At 38.9% G+C, this 12,604-nt stretch overlaps 1 protein-coding gene across 1 annotated transcript; it reads left to right on the top strand.

The window, feature by feature from the left end:
• The first annotated feature begins 3,175 nt into the window (after positions 1-3,175).
• On the top strand, positions 3,176-12,172 carry LOC137733334 (brefeldin A-inhibited guanine nucleotide-exchange protein 2-like). Its single transcript, XM_068472487.1, has 11 exons — positions 3,176-4,568; positions 5,573-5,890; positions 6,073-6,418; positions 6,499-6,921; positions 7,019-7,308; positions 7,609-7,882; positions 8,660-9,159; positions 9,248-9,569; positions 9,696-10,077; positions 10,198-10,883; positions 11,270-12,172. The coding sequence occupies exons 1-11, from the start codon at positions 3,400-3,402 to the stop codon at positions 11,879-11,881; spliced, it is 5,322 nt and encodes a 1,773-aa protein (XP_068328588.1). The 5' UTR covers positions 3,176-3,399; the 3' UTR covers positions 11,882-12,172.
• Positions 12,173-12,604: the final 432 nt, after the last annotated feature.

Below are 12,604 nucleotides of genomic sequence, written 5' to 3'. Positions count from 1 at the left end.
GTCGATCCTCCTATTTCTGAAACAAATTCCTTTAATCACCACCACCTATAGCATCCTCTTGAACGCAAGAACAAAGCCCAAACAAGTTTGGGGGCGATAAAGCTGTTTTGGAGTCGAATTAAGAGCACCTATATCAAGGGTTTCCCGCGGTTCGAGGGCGATTTGAGGTGTTCCCAACTGAATTGGACTTCGGCCTAGGTATGAAAGTTGTTCCTCTCATTGAACTCTACTTACCTGTAAAATTTGGTAATTTTTAGAGTTAGTCGGAAAATTGGGTTTCCGTTCCCCAAAAACTGCCACCCACGGCAGCGCATGGCCAGTGGGCTGATATTGCTATTTTGTACAAATTTGGATATTCTAAATAAGAATTTGGTACCCATTGGATGTGTTTAAATCATTAGAAATAATGTTGGATATTTCGTTTATTTGGAATATAATTGGAAATGGATTAAGATTGAATGGTGAACTACGAAAGGCTTGATTCCGTTCAATGGTACGTAGGCAGTCTAACAGGGGTTAGATGCAGCCTTAAATAATCAAGGCAAATCTTTTGTTGATAAATTGAACTAAGAAAAGGAATTTGGTGAATAATTTGAGATTTAACCTTATGTTTTGGTAAATAAATGTTGATCATAAATTTTGTGAGGGAAAAAAAAATTGAGGTAGAGAATTGTGATTAATGGTAGTTAACTAAACAACAGTTTAGTTTGAACCTATCACCCATATTATTTCCCGAAATAAATATTTTGGGACGGGACTTTACAGTTAAATTAATAAATTTTTAAAACCGCATAAAAGTGTTAAATGGGCTAGCAAATAACACCTTTCAAAAAAAATGTTGCTAACTCGTTTTAAGATGCTCTTACACTTCGTTGATGCTTTTCAGTATAAAAGGTCAGTGATTTTTCATTTATTTATTTTTTTTGGGGACAAAAGGCATAAAGCTAGAGAAAAAAATTATAATAAAATGTCATGAGATCAAACGAGCTTAGTTATTTCAGCAAGTAGAAGACATCGACAGAATGAAAAAGCTTACTAAAATAATACACCCAAATAAACTGAAATTTTCAAAACAAAGCAAGTCCAAATCAACATTTTATTAGATGGAAAAGGATCATCGCCGGATCCTCTTTGTGAGCATTCGGGGATCTTGTAATCATGTTCGTTCATCGTACATCGTGCGGTCAGAAATTATTTAAAATTTAAAATTGAATATAAATAGTACCTAATGAAAACTGACCGCACGATGTATGATGAATGAACATGATTACAAGATTCCCCAGATCCCCACAAAGAGGATTCAACGAGGATGCTTTTCCTTATTAGATTGAATATGGAACCTGAGGGGATCTGGTTCCTTTGGGTCCAGAGGGGATCCGGTTCCATTGAAATTCAAAAAGGTTCCGCATACCATCATTGAAAAACAACATCAAATCTTTTGTACTAATTTTGTGTGTGATCTCTCTCTATAACCTCTATTATTGATTGACATATGTTAAGTTCATGACAATGAAATTAAGGAGGGTTAAGCTTACTAACACATGTCAATCAATAATATAGGCCACAAAAGGTTACACACAAAATGAATGCATAATATGAATATTGCATAAGTACTCACTAGTGAGTACTTCATATACTCACTTTTTTATTTTAATCAAATCATATTTTAACACATGTTTGATTGTTTAGGAAAAAGTAATATTGGGTAGACTAACTTTAAAAATCAAATTTGTAAATCATGTGAGGCGGCACCAATTGTAAATAAATATGTTAATTAACACTTTAATAATCCAATGATTAATAACCACGTCATATAATTTATAAAATTTGGTCTAAATAGTTTGGCTTCTTAGCATTATCCTTTAAAAATAATAGATATGTTAATTAATTTTTCTTGAACTTTAAAAATTAACGCTACTTAATACTACGGTCTAGTAGTATTCCTCTTCACTTGTAAGTGAGCGGTTTTAGGTTCAATTTTTATTAAAGTCGAATTTGAACCACAATTTTACTAATCTATTGTGAGGCTAATCCCACCCCATCATTCTTAGTGTAAATAATATCATTAAAAAAAAAAAATACACGGCATATTTTGATTGGACCAAATAAAAAAGTGAGTAAATTTTTCAAGGCTTGTTATATTAAAACTCCACATATTGTTGCTTTTTTAGTTAAAAATTATGTTAATACATCCTACATATTTCTCCATAATACCTTTCCACCCCACACTCTTAACGTACACTTTACATTTTTTATATACACTCCACATTTTCTACGTACACTCCATTCTCTTTACATCTTATGTGCAAATACATAATATCATCTAGGGCACCTTCGGTGTGAAGCTGAAGGCTTGTGGGATACGAAGGTTTTTCTAATTGCAGATGGAAATCTTGGAGGATTGAGACCCCAAGCTACTCCGTTTCCAACATTGCTCTTCTACTCTCCTTGATTCTGTCCGTTGACTAATTTAACCTGTCGGTTGTCAACAATAATGATTTTTCGATATCTGTCACATAACCAAAACTTCATGTAAACAAAACTCCACATGAACAAGATATCTTGAAGCTTTTCAAAACATCGATATTGTGTTCCATTCGTCAAAAATAATTGTTCTCAATATTAATGTGTTTGTAGTTTCATTGCTTAAGGTTTTGTTTTACAATGGAGGGCGAGACGGGTTATGAGAGTTGAAGAAGATAAATAATACGTTGAAATGATTTAGGGTGTATTTAGAAATTTCTTTGTTTTTTTTTTTAAAACCTAATAAGGTCGAAATTGTCATTACATAATAGAGTACATAAGTCATTTAATATTAAATTTTAATATATGATGTATTCAACATTTATGTAGGATGCTAATAAAAAAGGAGAAGGATTCTCTCTTCTTCTATTTGAATGATTATGGTTAAATCACGTCAACATTTTATATTGACTTTATAGAGATAATAAGATAAAAAATAAAGTGTGAAAGGAGAAAAAAAGAAAGGAATGAGAATACGAGGGGAGAGATAATCCAACTCCAATAAAAAAAGCCATTTTTCTACATTAGAGATTTTAACTCTTAACCACACTCGATTCCCAAATGTAGCGAAATACCAAAAACACCCATCGAATCCAAGCAGCCTTCACCCCAGTTCCCCAGCAGCACAGGGCCATTTAGGTCGTTAAAATTCCCACCATTGGACCTCCCCATCCAAGAAAAAACGCGATCCAAATCTCAACTTCTCCTTCCCCTCTCTCACCTCTGTAATTTCTCGCTGAAGCTCTCTATGCCACTGAGTCAACCCGCTCACCGAGTCACGAACCCTCCCCGCCCGCCTCCGCAGTCCACAGCCGCAAGACGCTAGCCATTTCTCCAGATCCGGCTCCCTGAGCCTCACTCGCAGCAAGCTCGGGAATGGCTTCTTCGGAAGCCGATTCCCGTCTGAGGCAGGTGGTGTCCCCAGCCCTCGATAAGATCATCAAGAACGCCTCGTGGCGGAAGCACGCCAAGCTCGCCAGCGAATGCAAAGCCGTGCTCGAGCGGCTCAGCAAGTCAAAACCCGACTCGAATTCTGACCCGGACAACTCTGAGCCGGGCCCTCTCCATGATGGAGGCTCCGAAGAGTACTCTCTTGCCGACTCCGAGTCCATTCTCAGCCCCGTGATCAACGCCGCCGGCTCCGGCGTATTGAAGATCGCCGATCCGGCTGTCGATTGCATCCAGAAGCTCATCGCCCATGGCTACTTGCGCGGCGAGGCTGACGCATCCGGTGGCGCCGCGGAAGCGAAGTTGCTCACGAGATTGATCGGGTCTGTGTGCAAATGCCACGATTTGGGGGACGATCAGATGGAGCTTTTGGTGTTGAAAACGCTGTTATCGGCAGTGACATCGATATCGCTGCGAATTCACGGCGATTGCTTGCTGCAGATAGTGAGGACTTGCTACGACATCTACTTGGGGAGTAAGAATGTCGTTAATCAGACTACTGCGAAGGCGTCGCTGATCCAGATGCTGGTGATCGTGTTCAGAAGAATGGAGGCTGACTCGTCGACGGTTCCGATTCACCCAATCGTGGTGGCTGAGCTGATGGATCCGGTTGAGAAAGCCGATGCTGATGGCTCGATGACAATGTTCGTGCAGGGGTTTATCACCAAGATTATGTCCGACATTGATGGAGTTTTGAACCCTTCGACACCTACTAAGGTGTCATTGCGGCACGACGGGGCGTTTGAGACCACCACAGTGGAGACCACGAACCCTGCCGATTTGCTGGATTCGACTGATAAGGACATGTTGGATGCCAAATACTGGGAGATTAGTATGTACAAGACGGCATTGGAGGGCCGAAAAGGCGAATTGGCGGACGGAGAATTGGAGAGAGATGAGGATTTGGAGGTTCAGATTGGGAATAAGTTGAGAAGAGATGCGTTTTTGGTGTTTAGAGCTCTGTGTAAGCTGTCTATGAAGACTCCACCAAAAGAGGCATTGGCGGATCCGGAGTTGATGAAGGGAAAGATTGTTGCTTTGGAGCTTTTGAAGATTTTGTTGGAGAATGCCGGTGCTGTCTTTAGGACCAGCGAAAGGTACATCACTGCTTCTCATGTTATAATGCTTGTGCTTGGATGTTGCCATTTCATGTCGAGTGTTTAATTGTCTTGATTATCTGTTCGGATTTAGCTGATTAGTGATTATATTCAGCTTACTTGCTCTAGATTCCAGCTTTAGCTTCATTTTGTTTGTTGAGTGTGCTGTTTATGTGTCCATGTTTGAGATTTTGTGTGGGAAGAGGGTTTATAAATAACAGATGGTGCAAGAGACTTTGGTTTCATTATTTAAATGATGGTTGGCATGATAATAGAACACAGGGCTAGGCGTGGTCCGAGGGGAGTAGGAGAATCGCTAATATGTCAATTTGTAATTGCCTAGCTTGTAAGGCTGGTGGATAGATATGGTGGCTTCTTAGTTTATACTTCTTAGTTGTAGAACTGTAGTTTTACCTCTTCCATATGATCATGGGTAATATAGTACATATGATGCCCTTAGAACTAGGTGACCGGAAATTCATGCTATTGTGAGTGTCTGGTAGCTCCTGATCAATTAATTTATTAAGGGACTTTGCTTAGATCTGAAACACGATTCAATTTGGGACAAGCATATCTCCAGGCTCATAATGCAGATATGTCACTCCCTATTCTGAGCAAAACTAATTGGTATATCTCTTGAGGTATTGGAGTGGATCCCCAGATTCGACACGTCTGTGCAATATAATACATGGTTTATCCCTGGATGTTGCTATTTTTTAGATCTTGGTTTAGTTTTCTGGCAATGCAAGTTACATGCTGGTCTCTTGCGATTTTGATTTCTGGTGTGCGCACGTCTGTGCATGAGCACAAGACGGCATCTTAATGATGTTCACGAAGTCTCCTCTTGTAGTTTTTTATTTTTCTGTTCAACAAAATATGCACTTCTCATATCTTTTAATTCAGGAAATAAAACTTGCTTTCACTATATTCGTCTTCTAGATATGAACGTTTAGCTAGGTTTTTTCTCCTACCTTAAAATCTCTAATGATAAATTTTGTGAACAGGTTTTTAGGTGCGATTAAGCAATATTTATGTCTGTCACTGTTAAAGAACAGTGCTTCAACTCTTATGATAGTTTTTCAGCTATCTTGCTCCATCTTCATTAGTCTGGTGTCAAGATTTAGAGCTGGATTGAAAGCAGAGATTGGAGTATTTTTTCCTATGATTGTTCTCAGAGTTTTGGAAAATGTCGCACAACCCAATTTTCAGCAGAAGATGATAGTACTTCGGTTTCTTGAGAAGCTCTGTGTTGATTCCCAGATCTTGGTTGACATATTTATCAACTATGATTGTGATGTCAATTCATCGAACATATTTGAGAGGTATGCTATGTTCTTTCCTGTAGAATCCACTTTAAATACTTTCAAATTTTAAAATCATTGAACAATAATATTGATTATCAAATTCAATAGCAGATGTCCTGCACTGTATGTAGGATTGTGAGTTATTGGTCTTGCATTAACAATGCCTTCTTTCTCCTTATTTTTTTTTGCCATATTGTCAGGATGGTAAATGGCCTTCTTAAAACTGCACAAGGTGTCCCTCCTGGTGTTGCCACCACATTATTACCACCTCAGGAGGCAACTATGAAACTTGAAGCTATGAAGTGCTTAGTTGGTGTTTTGAGGTCGATCGGAGATTGGATGAACAAACAATTGCGTATTCCAGATCCTCATTCTAACAAGAGATTTGAGCCAACTGAGAATATTCCTGAACCAGGAGGTCTTCCCATGGCAAATGGGAACAGCGAGGAGCCTGTTGAAGGGTCAGACACTCATTCTGAAGCCTCCAGTGAGGCCTCTGATGCTTTGACAATTGAACAACGCAGGGCTTACAAGCTGGAACTTCAGGTAAGGGCAAATGGTCTGGAATTCCATTAGATTCATCTGTGGGCTGTTGCACTTGGAATCTAATGTATATTTTGTGGCAGGAAGGTATATCTCTTTTCAATCGGAAACCTAAAAAAGGAATTGAGTTTCTCATTAATGCAAACAAGGTGGGTAGTTCACCTGAGGAGATAGCTGCTTTTCTCAAAAATGGATCTGGTTTGAACAAGACTTTGATTGGGGATTACCTTGGAGAAAGAGAAGACTTATCGCTAAAAGTAATGCATGCTTATGTGGATTCCTTTGAATTTCAAGGCTTGGAGTTTGATGAGGCCATCAGGGCCTTTCTTCAAGGCTTTAGGTTGCCTGGTGAGGCACAGAAGATCGACAGAATAATGGAAAAGTTTGCGGAACGCTATTGCAAATGTAATCCGAAGGCTTTTACTAGTGCTGACACAGCCTATGTCCTTGCTTACTCCGTGATAATGCTCAACACTGATGCTCATAACCCTATGGTGAAGAACAAGGTGAGTTCACGATTTCACATATACCTTGATTTAATTGGATGACTGAAACAGATAGCTGATTGATGTCCCTCTCTTTCTGGCCATTTAAATTATGCAGATGTCAGCTGATGATTTTATAAGAAACAATCGTGGCATAGATGATGGAAAAGATCTACCTGAGGAGTACTTGAGGTCATTGTTTGAGCGAATATCAAGAAATGAGATTAAAATGAAAGAATATGAATTGGCTCCTCAAATACAGTCGGTGAACCCAAATCGGCTTTTGGGCTTGGACAGTATCTTGAATATTGTGATCCGTAAACGGGGGGAAGGAAATCAATTGGAAACCAGTGATGATCTTATCAAGCATATGCAAGAACAATTTAAAGAAAAAGCTCGCAAATCTGAGTAAGACTAACTGAACTTCTCTGATATCAAATGTTTGGCTTCTTATTCGCCATTCCATTTTTATCAGGCCATAATTTCTTCGGAGTCCATAGATTTTACTTTCTAGGAGTTGTCTTATTGACTGAGGATTGTTATTTCTTGCTCGGCATAGTGGAAGTTTGACTATACTAAGATATTGTGCATTTATATTTAGGAATTTGTAATATTTCATATCTTTAGAATGCCTGGGTTATCTTGTAATCCAGAGTAGATATTGATTAGAATTTATTCTTAATATATACTTGTATGGCCATTTTGTAGGTCAGTTTATTATGCTGCAACAGATGTGATAATTCTTAGATTCATGGTTGAGGTATGCTGGGCCCCTATGTTGGCTGCCTTCAGTGTTCCACTTGATCAAAGTGATGACGAAGTAGTTATTTCACTGTGTCTGGAAGGCTTTCGTCAGGCCATTCATGTTACTGCTGTAATGTCCATGAAGACCCATAGAGATGCTTTTGTCACTTCACTAGCAAAGTTTACTTCCCTCCACTCTCCTGCTGACATCAAGCAGAAGAATATTGATGCAATTAAGGTTAGCATATTGTTGTACTCTACCATAGTTTATCAGGATGTGAATATGCATAAAGATTGTACTATTTAGTTGTCCTTAATTTTCATGATGCTTTAAAGTAGTCTTATAGGAGAAATCATGTTACTTTGCTAATCATATCATAGTTTTGAACAATTTGGATGCGAAGTTATTTTACTTCTGTTTTCTCATGCTTAACCTGTCATCTTGGCAGATATGTAATGCAGCATAATAAGTATAAAGGTTTGCATGCAAATAATATGTTCACTTGAACAATTGTGCAGAAACCTCACATCACCTGTAATCTGTTTTCATCCTTTATTATTTCAGATGTCTGCATTTTTACCCTTCCAATAAAATTGATTTCTGAAGTGAAATTGATATCTTAAGTTGGCAAAAATATAAAGATTTGAGTTACTGGTCTTAACTAGAATAATAATGTGCTGTCCCAAGAATGAACCAGGAAAAGAAAGCGAAGAAATTTTCAATTTAGAGCTAAAACTGCATAGTTAAACACTTTGCACAGACGGCAGAAGAGTGTTTAGGAGAAGAGTCGTGCATGTGCTTGTATCGTTATCTGTGAAATAAATAAGAACATGGTGTATAATTGATGTTGTGTAAGTTACAGCATCTGTTGCGATTTTGTGCTCCTAGGACTTGCTGACAGTCTCTCATAATGTTACTTATGCACTATCATGTGACAGGTTCAGCACAGTAATATGCTCAAGTGCTTGTGCTTTGAGACGAATCTAACATTTTGTTTGGTCATATTTTTCATAGGCAATAGTGACAATTGCAGATGAAGATGGGAACTACCTCCAAGAAGCTTGGGAGCATATTTTGACATGTGTTTCCCGGTTTGAACATCTACATCTCTTGGGAGAGGGTGCTCCTCCAGATGCCACGTTCTTTGCTTTTCCTCAGAATGAGTCAGAAAAATCAAAACAGGCTAAGTCAACTATCCTTCCTGTTTTGAAAAAGAAGGGGCAAGGAAGGATGCAGTATGCAGCAGCTGCTGTGTTGCGAGGTTCATATGATAGTGCTGGTATTGGTGGGAATGCTTCTGGGGCAGTCACATCAGAACAGATGAACAATTTGGTTTCTAATTTAAACATGCTGGAACAAATTGGTGAAATGAGCCGCATATTCACACGGAGTCAGAAGTTAAACAGTGAGGCAATTGTAGATTTTGTTAAGGCACTTTGCAAGGTCTCTATGGAAGAATTGCGATCGGCATCTGATCCTCGAGTTTTCAGCCTTACAAAGATTGTTGAGATTGCGTATGGATCACCCTACTTCAATCTTATTTATGTGCTTTGTAAAACAAGAAAACTGTAGAATTTGACCTGAATTGTTTTCTTGTAACAGGCATTATAACATGAATCGCATCAGGCTTGTGTGGTCTAGCATCTGGAATGTTCTTTCTAATTTCTTCGTGACAATTGGCTGTTCTGAAAACCTGTCAATTGCCATTTTTGCTATGGATTCTCTACGCCAGTTGTCAATGAAGTTTTTGGACCGAGAAGAGTTGGCTAATTATAATTTTCAGAATGAGTTTATGAAACCTTTTGTCATTGTTATGCGTAAAAGCAGTGCAGTTGAAATACGTGAATTGATCATCAGATGTGTTTCACAAATGGTATTTTCTCGTGTCAACAATGTCAAATCTGGATGGAAGAGCATGTTCATGGTACTAGAATATTCCCAGTCCTTATTTCTTTGTGATACGCTTAATTCTACAGTCGATAAAAATTAATTTGATTTTATGAATTATTCTTGTTGCATACTGATAGTTCTCCATTGCTATGTTATTCAGGTCTTCACTACGGCAGCTTATGACGACCACAAAAACATTGTACTCTTGGCCTTTGAAATAATTGAGAAGATTATTCGAGACTATTTTCCGTACATTACTGAGACTGAAACCACTACCTTTACTGACTGCGTGAATTGCCTAATTGCATTTACCAATAGTAGATTCAACAGAGACATTAGCCTCAATGCTATTGCTTTTCTTCGATTTTGTGCTACAAAACTTGCAGATGGAGGTCTTGGTTCCACATCCAAAAATAAGGACAAGGAGGCTTCTGTTAAAATCTCTCCATCTTCACCTCAAGCCTGGAAAGATGGAAAACAAGAAAATGGTGAAATACCAGATAAGGACGACCATATCTATTGCTGGTTCCCTTTATTGGCTGGTAAGGATACTGCTAAATTGGTACTAATAAACATAATGTTCCCGAGCGTTTGTGTTAAAATTTTGAGCTTTTTAATTTATCACACAGGGAAAGAGTTATTTATTTGTCTTCGCTCTGCAGGTTTATCCGAGCTTAGCTTTGATCCTAGGCCTGAAATCAGGAGGAGTGCCTTACAAGTACTGTTTGAAACTTTACGTAACCATGGTCACCTTTTCTCACTACCTTTGTGGGAAAGGGTGTTTGAATCAGTGCTATTTCCAATATTTGATTATGTGCGGCATGCTATTGATCCTTCTGGGGAAGGTTCACCAGGGCAAGGGACAGATGGTGATGTGGGCGACCTTGACCAAGATGCCTGGCTCTATGAGACATGCACTTTGGCACTTCAATTAGTTGTTGATCTCTTTGTCAAATTTTATACCACAGTCAATCCACTATTGAAGAAAGTTTTGGTGCTTTTAGTCAGTTTTATTGGACGACCACACCAAAGCTTAGCTGGTATAGGTATAGCTGCATTTGTGCGGCTGATGAGCAATGCAGGGGATCTCTTTTCTGATGAAAAGTGGCTAGAAGTGGTTTCATCATTAAAAGAAGCAGCCAATTCAACGCTTCCTGATTTCTCTTTCATTGTTAGTGGAGATAGTATCATTAGAAGCCACGAACATGCTTTGAGCAGAGAAGAGAATGGAGAGGCCACTGTGTCTGGCAGGAGTGATGAGGATTCAGAGAGATTGAGAACAAACCACTTGTATGCTGGAATATCTGACGTCAAGTGCCGAGCTGCTGTTCAACTTTTACTTATTCAGGTAATTTCTACTCCAATTACAGGTGTTGGATAGGTTAGACAAACCACCCTTACATTGTTATAGGATGCAGCTTGGATGGCATGAACTCTAGTCTTTTTCGTAGGGACCCAATTGAAAAACAACCCAATCTACAGGGACCAAATTTGAAGTCTTGGAAGTATATCACAATAACCATTTCTTTTGAATTTTATTGTTTGATATCCAGTTACAGTTTTTGAAAATAGAAAATGCTGGAGTGACAATCAATTTGAAGATAGGGCAAACCTTTGAATGCCTACATGCATGTGTGCATTGTGCGAGTGTGTGATATATACATGTTTTAAGATATTTACATGTTATCATGTCATTACGATTTCGTGAGGTTTGTCTTTCAAAATATTTGGCAGGCGGTAATGGAGATTTACACCATGTACCGGTCTCACCTTTCTGCGAGGAACACGTTAGTCCTTTTTGATGCTTTGCATGATGTTGCATCTCACGCTCACAAGATTAACACTGATACCACTTTACGAGCAAGGTTACAAGAATTTGGCTCCGTGACCCAAATGCAAGACCCTCCACTGTTGCGCATCGAGAACGAATCTTACCAAATATGCCTTACGTTGTTACAGAACCTTATAGAGGATACACCGACAGGTTACAATGAGGCGGAGGTGGAGTCCTACATCGTGGACCTCTGTAGAGAGGTTTTACAGTTCTATATTGAAGCTGCTAGCTCTGGAAAGGTATCTGAATCATCCAAGGGGCAGCAACACCATTGGCTAATTCCTCTAGGTTCTGGGAGACGAAGAGAATTGGCTCAACGTGCCCCACTTATTGTGGCAACTCTCCAGACTATCTGTAGTTTGGGAGAGACCTCATTTGAAAACAACCTGCCTCAGTTCTTCCCCCTTCTTTCCAGCTTGATAAGTTGTGAACATGGTTCAAATGAGGTCCAGATTGCCCTCGGTGACATGCTCAGCTCATCCGTGGGGCCTGTGTTGCTTCGGTCATGTTGAACAGGTGAGATAGGGCCCTGCATTTGAGATGTATGATAATTTTACCCCAAGTCTTTGTAGTCTTCATTTTCGTATTTTTTATTCGTTATCGGAAATATAGTTTGATAGTGTGTACGAAGAGTTAGTAGCAATGTTCTGGATTTGATTGACTAGTGCTTCTGAACCTTCTGTAATCTTATCTGAGAGTAGCTCCATTTAGAGTTTATACATCTCTTCAGGAGTTTTGATGTTGTATGCTAGTCACATTTTTTGTTTTACGGTAATCAGACGTGGACTCAGTTCGTCTTCCCAGTTGAGTGTACCTTTTTTTGTCAATGTTATGTGAGGACTTGCATGAAACATGTTTACCGTCATTGTGGCGTCTTGATTTGACAATACAATGTCGTGTGAACATATTTAGCAGTCGCTTTTCATTGTGTCGTAAAACCCAACAGAAATGCTTGTTCGTACACAAGAAGACGGGTGATGGGAAATATTAGCATTATGATGGTTGAACTTGGTAATGCATCTCATAAATCATCAAGCATGAGATACTTGATGATTTGTATCGTGTAGGTGAGATTCGAGCACATTATTTCGGATATGAGGTAAATATTCTTAACTGCTTGAATTACGAGTCTCAAGCTCTGCAAATCGGTGATGTGGAACTTAGATTTAGGTTGAAATAAATGAGTGAACGTAATATTTGACAATTTTCCAGAAAACACCTACCAAAAGTCAATT

Source organism: Pyrus communis, chromosome 5 (genome assembly GCF_963583255.1).
Source record: "Pyrus communis chromosome 5, drPyrComm1.1, whole genome shotgun sequence".
Taxonomy (NCBI): Eukaryota; Viridiplantae; Streptophyta; class Magnoliopsida; order Rosales; family Rosaceae; genus Pyrus; species Pyrus communis.
Note: the sequence above shows the minus strand (reverse complement) of the source record. Positions and strands in the feature narration are given on the sequence as shown.

Coding starts and splice junctions, on each gene's coding strand:
- LOC137733334 (XM_068472487.1), top strand. CDS start 3,400: ATGGCTTCTTCGGAAGCCGATTCCCGTCTGAGGCAGGTGGTGTCCCCA. Junction 6,419..6,498: donor CTTACAAGCTGGAACTTCAG/GTAAGGGCAAAT, acceptor ATTTTGTGGCAG/GAAGGTATATCTCTTTTCAA. Junction 10,884..11,269: donor TTCAACTTTTACTTATTCAG/GTAATTTCTACT, acceptor AATATTTGGCAG/GCGGTAATGGAGATTTACAC.